The 25,723-nt window shown below is 30.9% G+C and overlaps 3 protein-coding genes across 11 annotated transcripts in view; 1 reads left to right on the top strand and 2 right to left on the bottom strand.

Moving 5' to 3' along the window:
• Positions 1-10,275, bottom strand: part of LOC132914527 (muscarinic acetylcholine receptor DM1) — a 45,476-nt gene extending 35,201 nt beyond the window's left edge. For 2 of the 8 annotated variants that reach the window (XM_060973713.1, XM_060973711.1), the window contains exons 1-2: positions 9,590-10,275; positions 8,775-8,955 (exon numbers count right to left, since the gene is read on the bottom strand). The gene's annotated coding sequence lies outside the window, so the exon portion shown is untranslated. Of the gene's footprint in view, positions 1-8,774; positions 9,072-9,589 lie in introns of all 8 variants that reach the window. The other 6 variants (XM_060973716.1, XM_060973714.1, XM_060973717.1 and 3 more) reach the window with 6 other exon arrangements.
• A 4,522-nt stretch (positions 10,276-14,797) lies between these two features.
• Positions 14,798-17,104, bottom strand: LOC132915018 (E3 ubiquitin-protein ligase TRAIP-like). The gene is made up of 7 exons (XM_060974627.1): positions 16,692-17,104; positions 16,160-16,534; positions 15,991-16,092; positions 15,792-15,914; positions 15,449-15,692; positions 15,219-15,365; positions 14,798-15,145 (listed from the first exon to the last, which is right to left on the bottom strand). Exons 1-7 carry the CDS (start codon positions 16,802-16,804, stop codon positions 14,981-14,983), a joined length of 1,269 nt encoding a protein of 422 aa, XP_060830610.1. The 5' UTR covers positions 16,805-17,104; the 3' UTR covers positions 14,798-14,980.
• A 905-nt stretch (positions 17,105-18,009) lies between these two features.
• Positions 18,010-25,221, top strand: LOC132914915 (activator of 90 kDa heat shock protein ATPase homolog 1). 2 transcript variants are annotated; one of them, XM_060974428.1, is made up of 9 exons: positions 18,010-18,320; positions 19,341-19,422; positions 20,235-20,314; positions 20,413-20,606; positions 20,811-20,931; positions 21,027-21,109; positions 22,263-22,400; positions 24,431-24,666; positions 24,838-25,221. In XM_060974428.1, the coding sequence occupies exons 2-9, from the start codon at positions 19,343-19,345 to the stop codon at positions 24,920-24,922; spliced, it is 1,017 nt and encodes a 338-aa protein (XP_060830411.1). In that variant the 5' UTR covers positions 18,010-18,320; positions 19,341-19,342; the 3' UTR covers positions 24,923-25,221. The 2 variants fall into 2 exon arrangements, with proteins under 2 accessions (XP_060830411.1, XP_060830410.1); XM_060974427.1 differs by lacking the exon at positions 18,010-18,320 and having other exon boundaries at positions 19,288-19,422.
• The last annotated feature ends 502 nt before the right edge of the window (positions 25,222-25,723 follow it).

Raw genomic sequence — 25,723 nt, 5'->3', positions numbered from 1 at the left:
TCTGAACGAATTTCTTTTAAACCAATAAAAATTCTTGCGAAATTTTATACGAGAAGTCTTCTTCGTTCCGTTGCCTAATTATTTATGTTTCATCGCTACTGGATTTGTCTTCACAATTAAAAAAGCCTGCCTAGCAAGCACATGTGATTTTATTTTGGAAAGTCCTCGATTCTTCCCTATCAAAGAATTTTTCTTCTTAAGAATACTTGCTCTTTGTTGTAAAATATTCTTTTCTTCTCTCTCTTCATCTCTCCCTCTCTCTCTTTCAACAGACAATAGACAATTGATTTGCCAAAGGCCTCTATGTAAGGGCTAATCGTTAGATTTGTTAGGAAGATGATACAGTTACACTGTACATGTGAATGTGTGTGTAAGCGTCCAGGCCTGAGTTGAGACAAAGGACGATTGGCAGTCGTTAAGAAGCATCCAGAAGGGTCGGTTAGCTGTCGAGTGTAGAGAAAGTGCGGAGACGCGTGCAAGTGTGAATCGAAGAATATGTGAGAAATCCTTCTTGTAATAAATATATTATTATTCTAAAATTACACCCCAGTGTATATTCAATGTTCCTTCAACATTATTTCGGCACCAAAGATCCACATTTCTTACAAGATTTTTATACCATTCCTGTGAAAAGCTTGGAGAACTCTATAAGCTATAAAATCGCCTTCCAAAAGTAATTTAAGTAGAAGAATTACAAAAGTATACATATACATACAAAGTATATATAGATTAGATACTTGTATAAGTAACCATCTTTCTTTTATACAATCTTGATTTGTACTATTCCTTTGAGCCTTATTATCCTTGTTACTAATAATTAAATAATACATTGGTCTAATTTTCATTGCACCTTATACGTTGCAGCAGAGTCGTTTTACATTCTCTTTAATGTCTGCTTTTATCATTTTCCAGTTGTCTTTATTTATGTACATTTTTCATCTAAGTTCACTATACATTTTGGCTAGTCTTTTAAGACGTGATCGACTAATTTTGGCTTTCTCCTGTCATATATTTGACATAGTACTTCTTCATTCATATATTATGATACTTCACTTATTCTCTTGATTTTCTAGTCTTTTCTTTCTGTCAATTTTATCCGTGCTAGTATAATAATTAATATTACCCAGAGAAATTATACCGATTTGTCTTCTTCTTCTCTACTCTATTTCCACAAATGTCAATTACTACGTATTTTTTGATGCTCGACCAATTAATTCACTAACGGATCCATATAATTTCCTTCAGAAGTATTATTAACACTTTACCGACCGATGGCCGATTAATCGGTTTTTTATCGCCGACGCTTACCGACTGATAGCTTATTAATCAGCTTTCTGTCGCCGATGCTTACCGACCGATAGTCTATTAATCAGTTTTTTGTTTCTCATTATTTGAGCAGTAATTTGTTATTTAGTACTAAGATACCTTGTGTCAGTAGCGTTGCTTTGTAAGCTCCCACAGTTTTATATCAATTTGAAAAACTTACCGTTCGCGATGAACGAAAAGAATGGTATTGGAGAGTCTAAATTGAAACAGAGCCAGCGCCAGGGAGAATCTGCGCCTGAGCTGCCGGTTAGAAGTGCGTATGCTGTAGAACCGGTAGCGGTCAGTAAAGTGTTAACATTATTATTAACCTTAACAGTATTATTAACATGTTCGGCGCAACTCATGTTAAATTACATTCGATTCCGTATAACTTGCTATTCAGAGTTCCTAAACTTACACAACCTACTCTGTTAAATATTTATCTGCACATACATGTTAGATTAATATATTAAATATACATGTTACCGAGAAACAAAATTATCCTGCATAGAAAGCTCAAATTTTTGCCGCCCGTACTAGTATTTAATAGCAAACAAAACGAGACGATAATTAGAATAACTAATAATATGATAGAACGTGCAAATATACATTCGACTAAATCGTACTAACGACTGGCGAAACGCGAACCAAGTCAAAGCTCTACAAATTGGTTTAATGATCGGACCTAACAAGTGTATCTGAAATCTGGAAACTCTCTAATTCAATCAGGTCCCCGTGAAGCTTATATTGAAAAAAAAAAAAAAAAAATAACTGAAACACCAAGCACGAAATATTATTGCAACATTTCGAAATTACGTTTCCACTATCAAACGAACACAGTTTTTCAACTTTCAGAAGATATCGTAAACGTTACGAATGGATGTTTGATCAATTACGTTTGCTTGGAAAATTGCCATTCGTAACAATAAATTGATCGACGGCTATTCTAAATTTGCAAGCAATGGAATTTTTTGTTAATAAAATTCCAAACCATCTACCACGTTCGGTCAAATCAATTCCTACTATAATTTTAGACAATTTGCCTCCTGATGGTCAACTAATATTAGTACGTATCTAATCGTATCTAAACTAATAATACTACATATCTAACATTTATAAAAGTAATCAATCTCAACATTAGAAGATTGTGTTAATTTCCAAAATCCAAATCTAGGATTAATTGATATTATTATTTGAGATATGTATAATTTTGTATGCTAGACTAGATTGGCCGCGTAGCAGTGACACACGTATGCGAATATGAGTGTGTGGAAGTATGTATGGCGCTGCGTCTCGAAAAACAAATGAATGTAACTGTCCGTTGGCAGTGTGGTACGGAAGATGGCGAGACAAAAAGAATACTGAGACGCTTGCAAATATATATCGACGAATATCCTGGAAATCGTTTATTAAATAAATCTAAAACTATTTTAATATGAATTCTAAGTGTAACCTTAGTGTTCCTTTACTTTTATTTCAGCAATTAAGATCCACAATTCTCAACATTATTATTATTTGATTATCGTATGCAGACTGAAAGCCTAGTACGATCTCTATCACAAACGTGCACATTTCACGCGTAGAATTGATCGATATTTACATAGCGTATACAGTGGTACACATTTCGCGTTTGAATGTTTCAAAACCTCTTTCTTTTTTCTCTTTTTAAATCATCTCTGATTTAACCATGCTGGTGCCTCGTTCGTCTTCCATTTAAACGAAAATTAAACAGTCGTTCGTCAAAGCTCGTTTCAGTTCAGAGAACAGGATTTGCTGCGAATTCTATGACTCGATCGGAGATTTTTGAATCACCGTTACAATTAAAGCTGCACTTTTCTCTCTCGGTGGAACCTCCGTCCGAGCAAAGGAGTTTCGCGAGTCTTTGAACGAATATCTGGTCGCAAAACTTGTACTGAAAGAAGTTTCAGAAAGCCAAGCCTTTTCTACTTCAATTTAATCCCGAAAAAAAAAGAAAGAAAAGAGCGTTTAATAGAAATTATAACGAGAGTGATGCTCGAATTAAATCAACCACTGCACGGAGCACTGCTGCTAATTCGTTTTAACGTAAAAGCGTAGAAAATATGAGCGCGCGTTCGATAGTCAAACGAACGAATTTCTGTCGTGAAAGATTCTTTTCGTAAAAATCCTCGGATAATAATACACATAAACACGAATTCATCTGTCTTTCTTTTCTTTTAATTTCCGTATAACGAGACGATTATCGTTTCTGGTAATTATTTTACCATTTACCATATAAAAAGTAGTTACAATTTGCTGTTTAAATTGAAATTTAGTAATTGCAATAAACTGCACTAATAAAATTACAAAATAAAAATCATTTCATTGCAAGTTAATTCTAACCTAACATTATAACAGCCACACATGCTCTGTGTTTTACGAGTATACTCGTCATCGCTTATCTTTTGGGATACAATTTAGGTACACACTTCTCAAACAGGTGGCGACAGCTAACCGATTAATACAAATTAAATCGTTAAATCATCTGTATATATTTCAATACATTTTTCCAACACTCTATGTGCAAAATGAAAGGTTTGCAAAGATCGGGAGATGAAAGTTACTCGAGAAAATAAGACTTTATCTCGAAATCTAGACTTCTCCATTTTGTCGAAAACTAAAACGCTGAAAGCACTATTAAATCTAGGGCTCACGGGAACTCGACGACACTCGCCAGTTTGAATTACGGATTCTTTAAACGCTTCAACAATTTCATCTCTTCCTAATTTCAATTATCAAACTTTTTTTTTCTTCAGTATTCTTGCTCGGATAATAACAACTTTCATTACGAATTATCGCTTCTTGTTCGCTATTCGTTCGTCCCACAGCCTGTCTCGTATCAATCCTTTAGGAACACAGACGAGTTTATGCTTGTACGGAGTAACTTTTTTTTATTTAATCGTTCTGTCTATTTCACGGTATATATCGGGGAGTTTAATGAGGAAACTTGGCGATTACATAGAGAGCTGGTCGGTGTAAGAAATGAGTTGGTACAAAAATATGTTCCATCCAGTTTTTGTAACACATTATCATTAGCCGATAATTTGGAATCGTCTACTTCAACTCGTTTCACAATCGTTACTGCGCAGAATCTTTAAAAGAAGCTGTTTCACATATAAAATATTTTATCGTAGGTTCCCTCTTTACTAACTATTTATACAGGCTGTTTCATTTTTATCCCGCTAAACGTGGCGTCGGCATATTCTACGATTAAAAATAAGGAAAAAATGTTGTATAAATGTAGGGTGTTACAAAAATAAGGAAAAATTATAAACGACTGGATTCTCGTTTGATCGATTGGTCACGTCTACCGAACTTCATGCTCAAAGTTCTTGCAAATACAAAATCGACTCCATGCAGAATCAAATAGAAAACTCGGTCGTTCGTAATTTTGTTATTTTTGTTACAATTTTGTAGTATTACGATCATTACGATAATTATATATTTATATAACGTTCTTTTCTTATTCTCAATCATAAAATATGCTGATCTCTGAGTTTAATGTGATAATACTTTATTATTAATACTTTATAATATTTATTACTTTTATCATTATCCTTACTGTTACGTTAGGCTATCGCCCATTATAAGCTTAGGTACCAAACGAGTTACAAAGATAGATAAGAAAATTATATAAGTAACAATATATAAGTTAATTAGCGAGATGTGCACCTAAGTAACAATATTTCTTTGATACGACGTTGGTTTGTACTATCCATTTGAGTATTATTCCTATCCTTATTAATAATAGTTAATGTCACATCGTCCTAAACGAAGGAATGCTGTCTTACTCTAGGCAAAACGCTCTAATTTTCATTGCACTCTGTATGAAGCAGCGGAGTCTTCTTACGCCCTCTTCAGCGTTCGCTTTCATAATCACTTAACCAGTTAGCTGTTTCGAGGTCTTTGAAAAGTGTGTACCTGAAATGTGTCACTATATACACTATACATTTAGTTTTTTCATAATAATTATTTATATCTTTCTATTTGTTGTTTTATTTCGTCTTGGCCTCCGAATATTCAAAACGTCGAAATTTACGAATATATTTTAGTTTTCATTAAAATTACAACTTGGACAGCAAATTGTATTTACGCACGACGAGTATACTCGTCATAGCACAAAATATTGCCATTTCTTTATGACGGCTATACTTGTCAAAGACGGTTTACTGGTTAAATACATTTAAAATTATTGAAATATATATTTGAAGTTACTTAAATATATCTGGAAAGTTGCAACTGTCCTATTTGTATTACACATTTGTAGGAAATTGAAAGAAACAAAAATACGCACGGTGTCCGAATATTAATGCCAGCCGCTGTAAATGGCCACCAGAAACCATGAGGGAATCGCGTTGCGCATAAAATATTTTCACTGAAATGTTTTCATGCTCTATATTTGCTGTAAACGAAAATAGTTCTATATATGGCCGAGACCAATATAGATCAGCGATACAAAACGCACACATAGGAGAGAAAGGCTAACCAACATTTATAGATACCTATATAGAAAACTGCTAAAAATACAAAAAAGCCTGCTCTCACAATTACGCCCTGTTCTCCCGGCTATATTAGATACAGAATAATTAAAGAGAATCCTGATTGTACCGTACGCTAACCGAGAATACCGTATGATCTTGATAACTTGATCTCTCTTTTTTTTTTAATATCTAGTATTACAGCCCTGCTACTCCGCAACTATGCCTTGTTATTCGTGCTATTTAAAAAATATATATTAAAATGCTTAGAGATAAGTTTTTCTTTATTGCCGTGTATTTAACTTTATGGATAATTGTTTTAACCTCTGTTTAAATCACGGTGGATTTTAGCTGTTGCAAAGTAAAATATAAAATAAATCGGGCCGAGATTTATACTTGTTTCGGTGTAATTGACGAGCACACTGCGTGTGTTTATGGAAATTTGGATTTTTGAAGATACAACTAAAATTCACAGGCTTGAAACGGAAATTTGATTTTTGAATAAAATTTATTTCCCTCTCATTTCTCACAAAAATTAATCAGTTACCAAAAGAACCCAGATTCGTAATAACACGGACACCCTGTACGTGTACCTGTGTACGTTACCTAAATTGTAATTCGATTGAAAAATTGTAAAAAAATCTATGCCAGAAGAAAGATCGCAAGGAAACAACAGCAGTTTAACCTTCGTAATACGACACCTAAAACCGTTTCTTAAAACGATACTCAGTTGCCATTAAAAAGGCCAATAACGTAGCTATCTATATGTGTAATCTAACACCTTTACAGTGTACCGCGCATAGAAATCAGTTTAATGATCACGCATAGAAACAGCACTGAATGCAAAATCGCAAACAATTGGCTGCAATTGCGAGGAGAAAATTGCATATCGCATATCGCATATTAAAAAAAAATGTACGGAGGCGAAAATGAAAATAAGAATAAGAAAAAACGAAAGAAGCGAATTCATAGGGAAATATGTCGCGCATTGGAAATAAACGCTTAACCGTTTCCGGCATCACCGACCATATACATATTTAAACCGAAATGCACGTGAATACCAGTCACATTAATAGTAACAAGCGTTTTCTATTATGTCGACGTACGTTTTATTCGAAAATGCTTCCAACTGAGCAGGTATACCTGTTATACGTTAGTCGATTTTCTCGTTCTGGAATAGTTCAAATCGTACGTAAAGAAATCCAACTTATAAAATCGCTCAGAAATTTCGTATCGCTTTTGATATTCACCCTTTGAAAGCAGATAAAATAAAATAGGAATTAAGCGAATAAAATAAAATACGATTTAGGAATATGAAGTAGAATAACTATAATTTTAAAAAGTATATGTAAGCTTCGATAAGTTTGTCAAAGATTTGAAATTATTCGCTTCTAATATTCATTCTACGAGATAAAATAAAATAAAATAAAATAAAATAACTTTGTCTGGGATGTATATATTTAGTAATTTTATATATTTTAATAATAATAAGTAATTTTATATAATTTTATATATAGTAATTAAAAATTTTAATTCTCTTTTCATTGAATAACATTTGAAATTACTCATCAATTTTTTTTCTAAATTTACAATTTTACATCCAATAAACTAATTAACTAATCGTTATCGAGCTTATAACTGTCGTTATACTAAAGAATTATTGAGATTAATAACTTGTAATTTGTAACTTATCAAATTCCACTGATAATACTAATTCAATCGTACAGGAGGGAATTAATTAATAATGGAGAAAAAATAAAAAGCAAATCGTTCTATGATAGGAAATTATAAAACGTATGATTTGATTGAAAGTAAATTAATTATATAACATTAAAAACAGTTCTTATAACAACATACAAATTCGAAATAAAAATGTCAAAAAATAAATAAATCACCTATGAAAATTCTAAAATTTCAAAATTCTAGTTATAAATTTTTTAACGCAGGGAACATTTCTGAAGTGATAGTCGTGAATAGTAAACATTTATTGAAAATGTTAATAATGTGTTTCGATAAAGCCCATTGAATAAAATAATACGGTTACAAAAAGCATGTCGATATAAAAGTTCGATCGTAAAGCGTGCAACATTAATGAATAAAGAGTAAATTGAAAACAATGGCTCGCGGAAATAACGTTAAGAACAACGAAGGAGAGCGGTGAAAAGACAACGGTAAAATGTACAAACGCTACGAAGTCACAAAAAGATCTTTGATGTCTGCAAGAGAAAGAGGAGACAACGGAATAAACAAAGCTTATGAGAAAGATAGAAATTGCAAATCGAAAAATTCTATATTGTTTCATTCAGATTAAAAAGCGTCATACGAGAAAATAAAAATCAACACGATACAAGAGGCATAATTTACATTATACATAATTAACGATTTATTATGGTCTGTAAAAATATGTTTTATCTCCAATATTGAATGTATTATAGTTGTAATTGCAAACAAATTTTTCTTATTCGCCAATATAAACGTTAACGAAGCACCATTGTATAAATATGTAATTAAAAAGCTAAAATAAAAATACCGAAGGAAAATAATATTACAGTTTTATATTATGAAAAATAAGAATAATGGGGACAATATGAACAGTGGCGCCATCAACGATACCAATGGCGATGAAAATATCAACAACAAAAATACTAACCCCTAATAATTATTATATCAAATCTAACGGAAGAAATGTCAATTCGTAGACATGAAAACGAACAAAGAGGTTAAAATGTTATAACTTTATTTTCACCATTAACGATACTAATGGCGAATATCGTAAATATGGAAAATATCAACAACAAAAATAGTAACCCATAATAATTGCTATTTCAAACATAAAAGGAACATCGACGATATAAAATAACCAAACGTAGACATCAACATTCATTTTTATAATCTCATGAATTAATACATCAAAACATCGTTATTAACAACACCATGAAAATATATTAACAATGATTTTCAAACACTTTTTACCTTGTTCGCCGTGTTTACACATAACAGTCAGCCACTTGGACAAAATTCATCGGTTCCTTAACCATACAACACACTTTTGATTTTGTTCTTTCTCTGTGTTCATCGTGTTACATATTTCCGCGTTTGAGGTTTCCTACCGATTAACCGACGAAATGAAAACTGCCGAAACGCGCGATATTCACTGAATAGACATTAGAATTTGAATGACGAACCGTTAGGCGTGGTAGGAGGCCCAATGACACAGGTTGGCGAAAAAGACACAGGTTAATCGAATTGTTTTCTCGGCGAAAACAAAAGCTAAAGGCGGACCGACAAGTACTTTTTTTCCAATCGAGAAGGTGGGTCGGGCCTTCGAAAAGGCTGGGCCACGATCTCGAAGGAACAGCCGAAATTTTCGAAAGATACAAAAGAGAGCCACGAAAATCTAATATCTCGATCGATAAGGACCGAGCGAATTGTTTATCGGCCGAGAACGACCACTTTTCGAGGAAAACATCGCGACAACAAAAAGATCCAGCAATATTTACGAGTGGACTGCGGATTTTTATACATTTTTATATTTTTACGAATGTAACTAAAGGAATGGAACTTGAATAAAAATTTATTTCATCTACAAAACGCTCTATTTTGGATATTCTATATGTTTTCGCATATGTGTGCATTTCGCACCTGCAAATTTCCCAGAAATGCGTGAAAATCCGCAGTCTATTTACAAGAAAGCAAAAACCAACGAAAGTGCAGTCTCGATGTAGGTTATCGTCGCGAAAAAACGGGAAAGACGTGAAAAAAAACAAAGAAATTGGAACTTCACTGACACAAGAAATTCGAGGGCGAGACCGAAAAATCCACAAACCGGACGATTCACACATAATTTAAATCACTGGTATCCAGCATCGGTGTGGAAAGAGGCGGGACGAGGAATCTCGCGTGCATCGGTACGACTATATTCTGATATAATTGCGAGCACCAGAAGATCCGATGTTTTAGCGAGTTTACCACCACCCTTTCCTCTCTCGTATATACATATTTCTTTTCTCTCTTATATTTCGTTGCCGCCGATCATCATCGCATACAGCTTCGTTATTTTGATTCGCTCGAACCCGAACCTAAACCCGAGGGAGATAGACAACACAACAAGCAGGCACACGGATCAAGAGAGGACAGACCGCGTGTATGTTATATAATGTACCCGCGTACGTGTAGATGCGTGAGAAAGAGTAAGTGAGCGAATAAGTAAGAAAGAAACAGAAGAGAAAGATAGAGAACGAGAGAGGGGGAGTTAGAGAGTGGGGGGGGAGGAGAAAGCTAGAGAGAAACAGAGTAAGCGAATTGTGGAGTGGGGGTAATAAAGAGTAAGTGAGTAAGTGAAGCGAAGATAGAGAGAGAAAGAGAGAGAGAGAAGGAGCAGAGTGAGGGAGAGAGGAGGACGCAAAGACGATGATGATTGCACGAGGGATGCGTCCGCGACGGAAGTACGAGGCACACTAAAGGGCGTGGGCAATCGGAGCAAGGCCGGTGTGGAGTTTCTGAGGGGAGGACCACATTGATTTTGATTTTCGAAGCGCGCGCATGAGTCTCACCGTGTTCAGCTCTGCCCATTCATACGTATGGGACGTTGGTCCTTAGCTAGTACAGTAGAACTCCGTATAACGCGATGCTCGTATAACGCGATCAGAAAAATTCCCACCATGTATAAGCTACAGTGGCGGACGAAACTAAGGTTTAAAATTTCATATCTACGTACAACAACTAGACTGACTTTTTTGTAATTTTATATTTTTACGAAAAGTACTAAAGAAATAGAACTTACATAGTAATTTGTATCGCTCGATCAAAAATTACGACGGGTACTTCGCTTTCGATATTTCACATACCTTTTCATACTATGCGCGTTCTACGCAATTTTGCACTTTCAAATTTTCTATGAACGCATAAAAATCCGCGATATGCTCACATATGATAACTAAACTATGTTGGCCCTTAAACGTTATATGAATGACCAGAATAATTTACATTAGAAATGTAGAATTCTATGCTTCTACAACATTCAAAAGGCATTGTTTCATTACACATTACCAAAGAAAAACTAATTCACTGTTTCAGACATCGATGGTAGTCTTGTCAACAGCTTAATAAATCCTTCAATTACATAAAAGCATAATCGCAGCCAATTAGCTGGCATTATTTTCTATATAATTCGTAATTGTATAACGTAGCGATGCGATTAGTAATTGTATAACAAATAATAACGATTGCCCGGGCCTTACCACGTGGAGGTTGCTCACATGGAGATCCACCCTAACCGCGTCCCACCCGGCCCTCCTTTACGCGCAAGAATTCGCTCATTCTTAAACAAATGCTCCCTCTAGATCTCAAATTTTTATCTTTAATCGTGCTTTTATCAGTAGGTCGCGTTCTGTTCCGACGTGTTTCGTGAACATTCCAGTTGTTCAGCGCGGTCCTGAAAAAGACGTCGGAACAAAGCGCGGCGTACTAACAAAAAAACACCATGGAAACCCCAAGAAATTACAACAATTACGATAGCATATTGATTTAAAACAGAGACATCCTTTGTCTATGGCCAAGAGACGTGTATTATCGCGTACATATCTGTCCATTGTAGTCTTTGTTAATTTTCGAAATTGCAAAACAATAGAGACTGAAACAAGTGTGTCACCGTATAGATATACTTCACCGTTATGTGAAACGAAGACAAGGAGTAAGACGGCGTTGCTCAACAGCCAAAGAACCTCTATGAGAGATATTACAAAGTGTGCAGAAAGGAATACAACAGGACAATGGCGAGAATTACTAAGACGAACTGTTCAGAAACTTTATAAAATAGTAATTAATAAGAGAGAAAGCGAGAGAGAGAGAGAGAGAGAAGGAGAGATATTTCGAAAAGTAACGTCTGAACTGCGCAGGATAGTTATTATTAGATATCACAGTTGTTAAAAGTACATTTACAGTACCGATGCGACGGTTAAACGATAACACGAAAGAGACGTATTTTTACGTTACCGACACAAGACGTGCTAATATGTGTTACTCGGTCACTCGAATTATTTTTATAATTAACGGAGCGTTACCAATATAATTTTCCTTTTTTTCACAGGTATCAGCATGATTTGTGAAAATGAGACAATTGTTCTATTAAAAGTCCATTATAAGATTAAACGGTTATTGTTAGGAAGAAATTGTTTACGTATTTCCAAGTTACAATAAATAGTAAATAGTTGATATTCTGGAATATTTTTTTAGACATTATATTTTTTAGAGCATTCCTTCTTACACGAAGCAACGAATATAAGAAATGTCCGAATATTAACGTAATTGTGTTAACATTTACTCTGATGGTAATTTCCCTTTTATTTGCCCGGATACATTGTGAACCCTGACAAAATGACGCCTACGACCACGTAGGGTTTTATCAACAGGTGATTCGATAATTACAAATCGATATATTATTACTCGTACGTTCAGAAATTACGGTCGCATAAATACGTCATAAGTCAAGGTCATCGACTGAAATACAGTAAACAGAATTACTAAAAAAAAAAAAAAGAAAAAAAAATGAGAGAGGCGATGCATTCGTTCTTACGGTACGAAACCTTGAATAAACCATCGAATGTAAATAGAGTATCGGCGTAAATATTTGTCAGCTCGGTGTATTGCCATTCCACAATCCACAATTGCTATTCTTACAACTCTTTTTAAACCATGAATCTTTCAATATGATTAATTCTGACACGTTTCCATTATTTTTCTAGCTTTCTCTTTGTATTAACCAACTTTTCATTTTTTCTGACTTCTATACGTTATTTTATGATAGGAGGAAATCACTTGTAGTTGTTTCATTTCTAACTGTTTTATCGACGAAAGGTTTGCTTGTAAATATACAGACTCGTGATAGTTGGGATGAGACTCGACTGTCGTTTTATTGGTAAAGTTTAAAACGAATGTGAAGATGAACATAGAAATTACGAGATATTTAATAGAATTTTTTTAACAGAAGTATTGAAATAATCGATTATATATTATTATTAATATGGCAAATTAATTTTATACTAAATACTAGTTGCGTGTGCCTGGAGTTCCGGTTTGTTACTATTACGATCTTCCTATCGAGTACAATCAACATTCGTAAGTTATAATTGGATAAGTGGATGAAATATATAGTAACTGTCGAGCCAAAAAACTCAAAACTGTATTACTCCTTCTTTTCTTTCATCGTTCGTTCCTTTTATTTCATCAAATAATAATTATCCCTTAAATAATTTTTTAAATGTTTATATTTTTCTTCGAACCCTTAGCTGCTCAAATTTCATTTTACACAATCGCTTCTCGTTTTATTTTAATCTCCATGATAATTTTCTAATCCATTCAAAAGATACCAAAATTTAAAATAAAAATATTATCCTATACAATTGTTGAAAATTATTGTCCTACTTCGCTTAAGATTGCTCGAGCTTAAATTAAGAAGGGGTGGGTTTCAAGAGTGGTTGGGAGTGGAAAAATCTCCACAATATTTTTTCTAAGGTATCGAAGAATATTCATGCCAAATTTTGTGAAATTGCGTTGAACGGTGTAGAATTCGTTAACATATATGTGTACATATTTTGACTTTTATATATACAGTAGTATAGATATATGGATTTGCATACGGTGCGTATTGCCTTGGTAACTGGCCGCTCGCCATCCCCACCATTTCTCTTGGTTTCCCCCGCCATAAACAGTGAACTACTGGCATCTACTGGTAATTCATGCGCCTAGGGACACGACACCTTCCTCCCACAGGAGGACACGGAGAGTCACGAATTCCGGAATATAGCTATGGCGACAATAGCGAAATTCCACTGGGAAAAGACATGGATGCCATGACGGCATTCTCCCAGAGGAGAAAGGTGTCACAACATGGATCTGCGGATTATCGTTAGTTCGTTTGAGCACCAACAGGGGTTTCTTTCAACTTTTTCAACTTTTTCAACTTCGTCTAATCTATACAGTTGGTAGACATGAAATTGTATTTGCCCAAATTTTAATATCGTTCCCTCTATGAACATGTACATATTTATAATGAAAATAGTTTTTCACATTATACGATACATTTTTTCAACTTGTTCCATTATTTCAATATGCATTCTGTATTTCATTATTTCAGAAGAACGACCAATTTTAGAATTCAACTATTCTGAAAACAGAGCTGCTACAGTTTATTTCTGTTCTATTAAGATAATTCACGCACTAAACATTTAACAACTAAGTAATTTTATTACCAGATTTATAAGAATTATCAATTTTAATATTGAAAAATTCGTAGAATATTTTTATTTAGTAATTTTTTTTTATTTCTTTTTATTTACTAATTACTAAATTTTTATTTACAATTTTTTCTTGTCTTATACGCCTAGTACAGGATCACCAGCTAAACATTTCATTACCGATAATGTAGTCATGATATCATTCAGCCATCGATAAATTGAATTCAATTATGTATACAAAATCATTAAAGGCAGGGTGCACGTGACATTAAATAGAATTTTGTATCTAAAATTATAAAATACCAATTTCCTAAGGCGAAGATAGGAATTATCGCAGATGACACGTAAGTCAACAGAATGGACTTGCCTTATCACACAGTATTACAAGTCTGATCTATGGAAAGCCATGTGTTGCCATCTACCCTGACATGTTGCAAGTTGCAGTTCCTTCTGTCTTCCATAGATGGTAACACATATCTTGTCATACAGTATGCAGATATAGAATAGATGTGACATTTGCGTTGTCGCATACCGACTCTTACCGACATGATTACTAAGAACTCGAATGTGATATAACAAATTAATAACAAACTTTCGACTTTTAGAATTTCATACAGTATAATTAAACCCACATAATAATATATAGAATTGTGTTTATTTGTTCTTTCTTTTTTTTTCTTTTTTTTTTGAGGTGTACTTTAAGTTATGTATGCAGGAATTTTTACCTGTTAAATACATACTAATCACATACATATCGGTATAAAATGTGTATATTTTTATGAAACTGATTAACAGATTTATTTAATAAAATATACAGCTTTATACATATTTCTCCACAATACATTTGTAACATGTTCACTCTTTCAATAAATATATCTGCCACATAACACTTTATTTTTCTTCTTAAATACTATTTCTAAGCATTAATAATATGTAATGATTATATTAATTTCCTAGAAAATAATCTATTTTCGGATTGTCTGTATCAAATTTTGGCTTTTTAACTTTTGGAATATCCTTAACTTTTTTTAGCTTGATAGCAGAAGGTTTAGGGAACTCCTCATATTTTGAATGCCCTCCAAAGCCATCAAATGTAATTCTATTGTTTTCCTAAATTAATAATATTTACAAATAAAAAAAGTAGGTAAATTGTCAATTTGCAAATTAATGTGAGTATTCTTACATTCCTACTGGTTCCTTGCTCGAGTCTTGGTTTCTTTGCCAAGATCGAGGAAGTTAATTTTGATGTAGTATATCTCTGAGACATTTGCGTTAAAGCAAATACTCCTCCTGATTTCACTGGAAGATACGGAGAACTTGTTTCATTTTTCTGGAAACAAGTTATTGTTTTTAGGAACTAATAATAAAATCAATCAATAGTATTTTGCAAAAATCATAAATTATTTTTATTACTGTAATAGCAGATTGAGTTTTCTCTTCTTGACCTATATCCTTTTCCTCATTTATGGTATTATTTATACATTCAATTTTATCTTCTCTAGAATTATTTCTTAAATTATCCTCTGTCATAATCTTTGTTTTTGAATTAAACTTAATTGACTTTTGTATCGAAGACATATCTTTTTCTAACTCGCTAAGTCTATTTTGCAAAGACATTTTTTCACTTAGACAAGTCAGATATTCATTTTCAAGTGTTCTATAAATAATTTATAACAATAAAAATATTTTTAATATTTTAACAAAAATATTTTTAATTTGTCAACATTTTCTTTATATTATTATAAGAGCTACATACTTCCTTTTAATATGTTCATCAGATAAGAAATTTCGTTCCATAGAAACTTTAGTAAGTTCTTGTTGTACACTTCTTAGTTTGGACCTTAATTCTCTTCTTTTATTTTGGCTAACTGTTATCTCTCTAAATTATACATGTAACTTTTAAGAAAGAAATATAAATATACAAAATATAATATAAATAAATAATATTTAATTACCTTTTCATCACAGATATATATGTAATGAGCGTAGTAGGTTCAGTTGTTCTTGAAATCATCTCATCTACAGCTTCTGTAGTACCATCAAGTATGATTTGTACACTTAAACAACAAATATATTTATTAAATAATTTTTGGATACAATAAAATGTTATATATTTTCACATACTTTTTATAATGCTCAATTTTCTTTCGCAATTGCTCTACTTCTTTTCTTCTACTTTCTGCTTCTAAATTTTGTTCTTTAAATAACTTAATTTGTTCTTTAAGAGCATAAATAACATTACATTTTTCACTTATTTCACTTTCCACTTTTCCTACTTCCTTCTTTAACTCCTTATTTTGTTTCTCTAATGTTTCAGTCTTTTCTGTATAATGTTTAATATCTTTTTCTTTTAACATAAGTTGAAAATTTAATTTATCAACTTTATCTTGTAAAGAGCATTTATCCTCCACAATGGTATCGTTATTGGAAAAATTAAAATATAATCTATGAATTTTACTTGATGTAGTCTTTTCTCTACATTGTGGACAAGTTTTGGATCTGCATAAAAAAGCAATTAATACATTTACGAGAATATTGAATATTTTCTTAGGTATAGAAAATGTAAATATTATTTTATAAAATACGAAGTTAATTTTATACGCAAATGCCTCATGTTCATACAACATTTTTAATTAAAAACATTATATGTACCTACCTCTCCAACCATTGAGTTACACAAGCAAAGTGAAAAATGTGTCCACAAGGTGTATGAAAAACATCATCAGAAGGTGTTAATAAATCACTGCATATCACACATATAATATTCATTTTGCAAACTTAATACAATTGATATTTAAATAGTATATTTCTACACATACAAAGTATCATTGGCGTCCTATTTTAATGCTACTATATTATATAGTTTTATTTTCTCTGTTATCTCAGACTTTATTTGAATATTTCATTTTCAAATTAATTTAACACAAGCGAGTTCAATATAAATATTATAGTATTTAACGTTCTATCTTAGGACATTAAGAATTTGAATTCCTAACCCTAATAATTAACATATAAGAACGAAACAAAACGCTTTGAATTAACTGTTATCTGTATAGTGCCATCTATGTGTTATCCAAAAATTATCGAATATGTTTCAATGAAAATGCACTTTTATATTTTTGGAAATTACAATTATAGGAACTTACGTAACTATGTAAATACTAGCAATGAGAAAATTTCTTCTTTGATACTAGCTAGTACTAAGTATAAATAGTTATAAATAAAAACAAGTAAAGAAACAAACATTTAAAATTTATTCAATGTATTTTCTGCTTCCTTATACATATACTTCAGAAATATATGGATAATTAAAAACTGTACATGAATTAATTACTATTTGTTGTAGTTAGGTGAATTTTTTATTTGCGATCTGGTGTAGTAGCTTTAACTATTTTATTTGAAGCTTTGTGTGGTAGATTTACTACCACTACTGTAATTATTTATTTGAACGATCATATATCGTTTTATTGTGCAATTCCTTATTTATTACGCTCCTCATTTACAAAACACTTTCTATAGACTTAAGATTGATTGATTGCATATATAAAATTTCGTTTACAGGTTTAGTTTCAAACTTACTTTATTTTTATACATTTCCTTTTTTGACATCATTGACCTTTCTATTGTCATAATTATTGATTTCTTATTACAAATAGAAATAACAGAAAAAATATATCTTATCTACCATTTATTTAAATTGCAATTCTTCCTTCTTGCCGTTATTTGTAAAATAATAATTGCAATGTTAATTATACTCTGACGTATTTTAAACATTCAATTTAAGTTTCATTTTATAAAGATGATATTTAACATTTCATTCCAAATAAAGCGCGGCGCGTGCGTACTACTCTGCCAATCACAAACGTTTACGTTGACTTTCCTCCTGCCGATGGACTAACTCGACCCTTTCATTTAAGATTAAACTTTGTACTCCGTCTTTTAATTCCTAGATCCACTACATTTTCAGATCTAGTTTCCTATCTAGAATAATTCGATTACACGTTTATGAAATTTCTAGAAGGGTTCTATATCCCCTCCACTACAAAGTCTACACATTTGTTTCCTTAGTAATTTCGAGTTCCGCGTGGAAGTTTGCGGCTTTTACGTTATTTGTTCGTTCGAAAGAATTTTGACTTTCAACGTGTTCGGAACCTTTTAAAAACAATTTAGTTTTTTACAAAACAATGTATTAAACATTAATATCAGTTACAGTTGTAAAATTAAATCAAATTATAAATAAATAGAACCCCATTTTTAGTGGAGACAGGTTTTTATAAAAATTTCGGTAAGGCAAGTATAACTAATGTTACGTAAACTATCAATTATTTTTCTCTTATTGAAACCGTTCAATTGACGAGTGTAGATTGTAGGTTATGTTCCATGCATTCATACTTTGTTCAAGCTAACTTTCATGAAACAGAAAGTCGACTGTATTTTTCTCAATTCCGTTGTTTCTGTGTTAATTATATCCATATTATATCTTTTTATTTGGTTCATACTGTTTCACTTTGCTTGACAGTTTCAAGGTAATGAAAAATTGTATTCGTTGCATCTAAAAAAATGAAAAAAGTTAAATTCGTTTTGTTAACGTTTAACACATTTTACTTCAGTATGTTGTAGTTTAATTTTCTTAATAATTCTTAATTCTGTTCATAATTAATACGACTATAATATTTAATCACGCAATGAAGTTTTGTTTTAATATTAATTTTCTACTTATATTAGTTGTCAACTTATATTGTAATACCTGAAATCACTAGTAATAATTTATTCCATTATATTTTAATGTCATTATCAGTTCTTAAGTAGGTTCATGATTGATATAATTACAATATTTGAGTAATGAATAAAATAGAAGTATTTTTTTTAATAGTAGTCAACCTTCATTTTTTTCCTGTAGTCAGTACTAATAATATACCTTATTACATTTCAATGTTCTTAATGACTCTTAATTTTTTCCTTTTGTAATTGATACAGTTAGAATATTTAAGCAAGGGGTAAAATGAAATTTTTGTTAATATTAGTTGTCATTCCTCAGTCAGTTCTCTTACACTATCTTTTTACCGTAATTGAAAATTTTATTAAATTTTATTATAATACAAATAATTTAACTGCATTTGTTAATGTAAAGTAATTAAACACTCATAGATATCTCTTATGAATATAGTATGCATGTTTTAAACATTTAAACCTTTTGAGATCTTTATAGTTCGTAAGATATGATTATTAAATAATTATGTTTCATGTTTCAGGAACAACTATTTCTTTTCATTACTACATTTAGACATTGTTTTTTGTTTCTAAGAAATGGCTAAGTGGGGTGAAGGAGATCCAAGATGGATCGTTGAAGAAAGGCCTGATGCCACCAATGTAAATAACTGGCACTGGTATGATTAAACTTTTAATTCACTTTGTTTTAGAATTGTATAAATATTAGATTATATATTTTTATATATATAATAAGTTAACAAGAATTTTATCTAACCTAAAGATTGCTTATAAATAATTTTATTGTTATGTATCTAAGTGGAACCTAATAATCTTCTTATACCAATTTAATTTTCTAAATATTATTATATTTAATGTACGATATTACATATTTTTCTTTATATTTTGTTTATTGTTTATATTTATTTGTTTATTATTTATAAAATTTTGTACCAAAGATTGTTTTAAATATATACTATATTTGATCCATGATCTGTCTTTTTGTTCACTTTTACAATACCTAGCACAGCAGACTACTAGTATTTATGAATCATAAAGTTTTTATCATTAGAAAACAATATAATCTGAATAAAGTACAAATTTCTAAATGATGTATTCATTTATAAGAGTTTACATGCAATTGAAGATCCAAATATTTAATTTTTTTCAATAAATATGGATTTAGTAAGTGAAGTTACGAGAAAGAATTCTTATTTGAAAATATATTTATTTACAAGCATTACAAATGTATAATTCTATTCATCTTCTTCAAATATATCCTAGATTGCAATGTCAAATTTCCTTTGATATTAATAATTATATATACTCTAAGAAATAAGTATTTATAATTATAAAAGAGAAACAACTTATATGAATTACAATTTGTATATAAAAATACATATACATATATAAGTACATAAAATACAGAAACAAATAAAAAATTTATATGAATACAACATACAAAATTTATGGTAATTTCGATTTTTTTAAGGACGGAGAAAAATGCCTGTGCTTGGTCCCAAGAAAAGATAAAAGAATTATTTATTAATATGAAGATGGAAGGAGATAATGGTTTGTATTTTTCTTTTTTGTAACAATAACAAAAGAATAATTTGTATAACAATTTCAAATTTCATGTATAATATAAATCTAATGAGTGTCATTTTTAGTTTCCTGTATAGTAAATGAAATAGAAAAGTGTGAAGGTGAGGCAATGGCAAATAATCGAAAAGGTAAATTAATTTTCTTCTATGAATGGAATATTGTATTGAAGTGGATATCCAACAAAAAATCTGATAAGAAGATTGGAGGTAAAATAAACATTCCAAATCTTTCTGAGGAAAATGATATTTCTGAAGTAGATGTAAGTATCTATATAAAAGTATTTAACAAAGAGAGAAAGAAAATATAGTTATATATAACTTTAGATTCATAAATATTTTACTTGCCAATATTAATTACAAGATTTATATTTATATTTCTTGAAGATATATTTTCTATAAATTTAGTTACTAATAATTTTTATAAAAACGTTTGAAGCAATAAAAAATATTACTTTCTTTTATAGATTGAAATTACTCTAGAAGATAGCACAGATGAAGGTGAAGCAGTAAAACATTTCCTGCATACGAAAGGAAAAGAATTTATTAGGGAGAAATTGAAAAAATATGTTTCTTCTTTAAAAGAAGGTAACTTTGTGTTGAATTGTCACTTTGGAAATTTTAAATTTTTGAATATAATGCTTTTAGTTACATTAAATTAACTTTCTATTATTTGTTATTAGAATTTTCAGCTGGTATGATTTTACCAAAAAAAGATAATGTGAAAGAAAATATCTCGAATATTACGTCTGGGTTCAATGCAAAAGTAAGTATAGGATTGATTTACGTATGTATATGTCGGGTTATCATTAAGACTTAGGGTTAGGGGCGTGTAATGAATTTTCCCCGGAATTATTCATCGTTGTCACACAATCGAGGTAGCGTTTATTAACACAAGTATGGATGTTACAAGATTGGCAAGTGGCCGCGGTAATTAGACACTAATGACAATGACTTTAGATTCGATAACAAATCCGCGATCAACGGGATAACAGATGTACTTTGCTCCAAAGTCTAAGTCGGACTCGACTTACTTTTCGCGACACAAGGATTACTTGACTAACTCTTTATTGAAACGTGGATTATTTACCGATCGTACAGACACTAGATAACTGACTAACGAGACTGCAAGAAAGGGAATGACTTTCCGTCACTATGACGCTGCAGAGGAAAACTATGAAGGGGTGTGCCTAAGGGCACAAGATCATTGGATTCGTCGAGGAAAGCCTCCGCTCGGAAGGTGAGGGAAATGGACGTTGCTGTTAATTGGTTAATTTCTATGTTGGTGGTTAGAAAAGAATGCTAGCCGCCCTTGAGAGAGAGTTCCTAGCGGAAAGCGTCGTACGTGAGGAAAGCAGATCTCCCGTGTCTTCCCGCAATAGGTGACAAATTTACGGGCTGATAGAATAAAGACTGTTTGTCAATTTGAAGGACCTTAGTTAACTAAATCCTTAGATTTATAGCGGGTCCTCAGGCTAGCTGAACATATACTGTGAATGATGAACCGACATTTGGCGATCATTTTGCCCGAAGAGTAGGGTCTGTGTGTGGCGAGCCACAGGGCCGTTGGAATGTTTACTGCTAAGTGTCGGTACGGCTAATTCTTTAAAGGAGAGCTATACAATATTATACCTCTATTAGGTGAAACGTTCATCCCATGACCGCGGCTACGTTCGGCGGCTAGTTGTCGCCTGGAGCCTAAGCTCATTATCTCAAGTCTCGAACAATTGTGTTTGGGTTATTTTGTAAAGGCTACAGTATTGGGAATTTATCAAGGAATTCCAACGGGGGGGCCCAGTGTCCTTTTATCTCCGACATATATATGTCACATATATTTTTACGTTAAATTTAATTTAAAAAATATTTAATCTACAATAAGAAATTTCGTTTATATATATATAATTAATTAATTGTTACAGATGCAAATGAACTCTTCTGTAATTTCATCGAATAATAAAAAAGAATTAGGATGTAAAATTTCGACAACAACAATTAAACAACAACAGAAGTTTCAATGTAGGGCCGATGAATTTTACAACGTGTTTACGACAATAGAGGTAAGTCTACTGAGACTACTGACAATAAAATATCTAATAAAATGTACGTTTTCTAAAAATACTTAATAATTGAGTTAAGATATACAAAAATCTTAAAACAAGAAAAACGTTGATGATTATTTAAACATTTCGTGTTTATCGCACTAACAATTTTATTTACTGCATTATTTCTCATATTGTAATCCTATTACTATCTTTTGTTATCTTATTGTACCCATTATTTTTTTCATAAAATATTATGGATAATCAATATTCAATTGTACGTGAAAAATATATAATTGTTTACACTGGTACGCAATTATGTATTTTTGAAGAATTTTGTTTCATATCGTTTTATTTAAGATTAAGTTAATTAAAAATATTACGTACTTATAACAAATGAGTAAATGTAACATATTTAGTAAAAGCCCACTCTCTTCTTTAATGGTTAACTTTAAGGTTTTATTATTAGGTTTATAAAAACTTCTATTGTCGAGATTATTAATCTATTTGTAGGTGACTCAAATCTATGAGAATCTTTTCCATCAGAAATAGAAGTGCAAATTATATTTCCTATTATTATTGTAATCTTAATTTAAAAAGTCAGGTTAATCAGTTAATATTTCTTTATACCCATCCAGGATGTCTATAAGCTATTCTATGTGAGATTATAAAAAATGATCAAAACGTTTTTCATTCAATATTGTTCATTATGATCTTTCATACAGTTGCTAGGATATTATTATTGAATGTCTAGGATGTGAACAAAAGATTTCAGTTTTCTACATGAAATGATAATAACATTCATAAATAGTTATTTAAAACATGTATGATATCTATCTTATGCATTTATCTATTTGTCGTTTATACCAGTTATAGTATTACTTTGGGTATGTTTCTGAAAATAGCTTTCTGTGAAAATGACTCGTATCTTATGTATGATATTTGTAATTAAATGTTCTATATCTTCATGTAAAAGAATACTTTTTATGATACAGTCAATCTGCTTATTCTGGTGTAGGTGGAGTAATGAAATTCTGGAGTGCTGAAACGAAATGTTGTTTTATAGGCTGATCTAGTCTCAAAATTGTTTGTTTCCTGATGGGACAAGACAATGATTCAGCTATTGCTATGAAATTTAATACAGAGTGCTAATACTGAAGACAAATTTTGATAAAAGGTTAGTGCACAGAAGAAACATTTATTTGTTTATCTTTAAGTTGTACTGCCTTTGTCTCACTTCAAATGTATTAAATAAAAGTTGGATTGAGTTTTAAATTAGGATTCATTTATTGAGAGATATTAGACTACTAAATAGCAAACTTGTCTTGTCTTTGTTCTTTTTTTATCCAGTTTTGATAGTATTCTAATTTCAAATCAATTATGGTAGTTGTTCCTTAAGTAACATTACTGGTATAAGATAATTTTAAATGCACAGGATGCAATCAATACTTAAAATTCATATTTTCAATTACATTAATGTGTGGTACGTATGCTTCTGAAATATTTTTTAAATATCTATTTAAAATATTAGTTTTATATAACTTTTATAAAAGTAGCTTTATAGTTTTTTTTTTCTTTTTTTTTTAAGAGTGGGCCTTTGCTATAAAATTTATTATACACATATAATGTGATATTTTTAAAATATTGGTACATAATAATAGAGAAATAAAATTGATCCTTATATCTCATTTTAAAGACGAATTTAAGATAGATCAATTTTTTCAAATGTAATGATTTATATTTTATTAAATAAAAAGATATGGATTTAACAACATAAATTCACATTAAAGCAATGAAAACAAAGAAAATAGTTTAATACAATTAGTTTACATATTGTGATTTTGTGATGAAAAGCCTTTATTGTCGTGTTTTCTTCAAATCTATTTGTGGAATTATTTTATTCTTTGCTATGTTTGTTGACATTGTTATTGTTACTATTCTGTTAATATTGTACTGATTGATTATATATATTACCTTTGAGATAAGTTCTTAAAGTTTCATTGTCTTTGGTTTAATTTAATAATTTGTAATGCAATATTTCTTTTCAGATGGTTCAAGCATTTACAAAGGGACCGGTAAAACTCGAACCGAAGAAGGGAGGCAAATTTGAATTATTTGGTGGTAACATACATGGTGATTTTACGGACATAACGCCTGCGAAAATCGTTCAAAAATGGCGTTGCAAACAATGGCCTGATGGTCATTATAGTGATGTTACTATTGATATCTGTGAAAAGAATGACCATACTGAAGTTAATTTGACACAAGTAGGAGTACCAATTAGGTAAGAAAAATTTATAGTGTCACAAAAACTGTCATAACTAAAAATAATTGAGTCCTGTGCTAAAAGAAAAATTAAACAGAACAATCAAAGATTATAGTTGTTTGCATTATGCTCCTCAAATACATTGTAAAAGACATTAATAGCTGTGTAAAACTAATCAATTATTTGCAGCGAGGAAGAATCTACAAAAGAAAATTGGGAAAGGTATTATTGGGACGCTATAAAACGTACATTTGGATTCGGTTATTTTATGTGATCTATGTATGCTTTATATTTTGCTTGCTTATTGATAAGTAGAAAAATAATTAAAATATGTATTGTCGTAAATCGCCTCGCATACCATTTACGAACTAGCCTCATAATAATCAGCCACGTACAAAGTGTTCTTCTTCTCAATGCTAGTTACAATTTTTTCTTTTCCTATCATTTCTATTTAGTACATTGTATCGTATAAGCCGGACAAATGATGTTGATTAAATATAAATAAAGTATCATCAGCATGACACATCTGTATTAATAGTTGTATATGTCAAATAAATCATGTCAGATACTTAAGTATTTGGTTCTTATTTTTTAGCGTTTCTCTTCTAACATTCCTTTACTTTCCATTTTTTCCCACATATGTTAAAGATACAAACTAAAATTAGTTAATGAAAATTAAAAGATATATGTTGACCTTCTTAATTATGTGTAATAGATTAATGACATACAATATAAAATAATACAATTAATTGATTTTCGTAAATTCCATTTATATTATAAGTGTTAATTGAATGAAACAAGTTTTACTTATATTAAATGTGTTGAATAAAATATATTATGTACATCAACCAATTCATTTTACCTTTGCTTCACGCAAATAAGTTAATACATACATACGTTACAAAATTATCAAACAAAAGAAGCCTTTGATTATATTTTCATTCTGTTGTCGAAGAAGGTAGGATTAGGTTAATATTTATTTTATTAATTATAAGCGGACATCTTTATGGATTATAAAATGGCATTCGATACTCAATCAGTGATCGGAAAAGTACGTACTGTAAGTGAAATATAC

The sequence above is a fragment of the Bombus pascuorum genome, chromosome 15, assembly GCF_905332965.1.
Source record: "Bombus pascuorum chromosome 15, iyBomPasc1.1, whole genome shotgun sequence".
Classification (NCBI taxonomy): domain Eukaryota; kingdom Metazoa; phylum Arthropoda; class Insecta; order Hymenoptera; family Apidae; genus Bombus; species Bombus pascuorum.
Note: the sequence above shows the minus strand (reverse complement) of the source record. Positions and strands in the feature narration are given on the sequence as shown.

What these genes read in the sequence shown, in the direction of transcription:
- LOC132915018 (XM_060974627.1), bottom strand. Translation starts at nt 16,804, where the DNA reads ATGAATATTATATGTGTGATATGCAGTGATTTATTAACACCTTCTGAT. An exon ending in AAAATTGAGCATTATAAAAA is followed by an intron (nt 16,093 to 16,159) that starts GTATGTGAAAAT and finishes TTGTTGTTTAAG; the next exon opens with TGTACAAATCATACTTGATG. An exon ending in AGCAAGGAACCAGTAGGAAT is followed by an intron (nt 15,146 to 15,218) that starts GTAAGAATACTC and finishes TTATTAATTTAG; the next exon opens with GAAAACAATAGAATTACATT.
- LOC132914915 (XM_060974428.1), top strand. Translation starts at nt 19,343, where the DNA reads ATGGCTAAGTGGGGTGAAGGAGATCCAAGATGGATCGTTGAAGAAAGG. An exon ending in GAAGATGGAAGGAGATAATG is followed by an intron (nt 20,315 to 20,412) that starts GTTTGTATTTTT and finishes TGTCATTTTTAG; the next exon opens with TTTCCTGTATAGTAAATGAA. An exon ending in ATGATATTTCTGAAGTAGAT is followed by an intron (nt 20,607 to 20,810) that starts GTAAGTATCTAT and finishes TTTCTTTTATAG; the next exon opens with ATTGAAATTACTCTAGAAGA.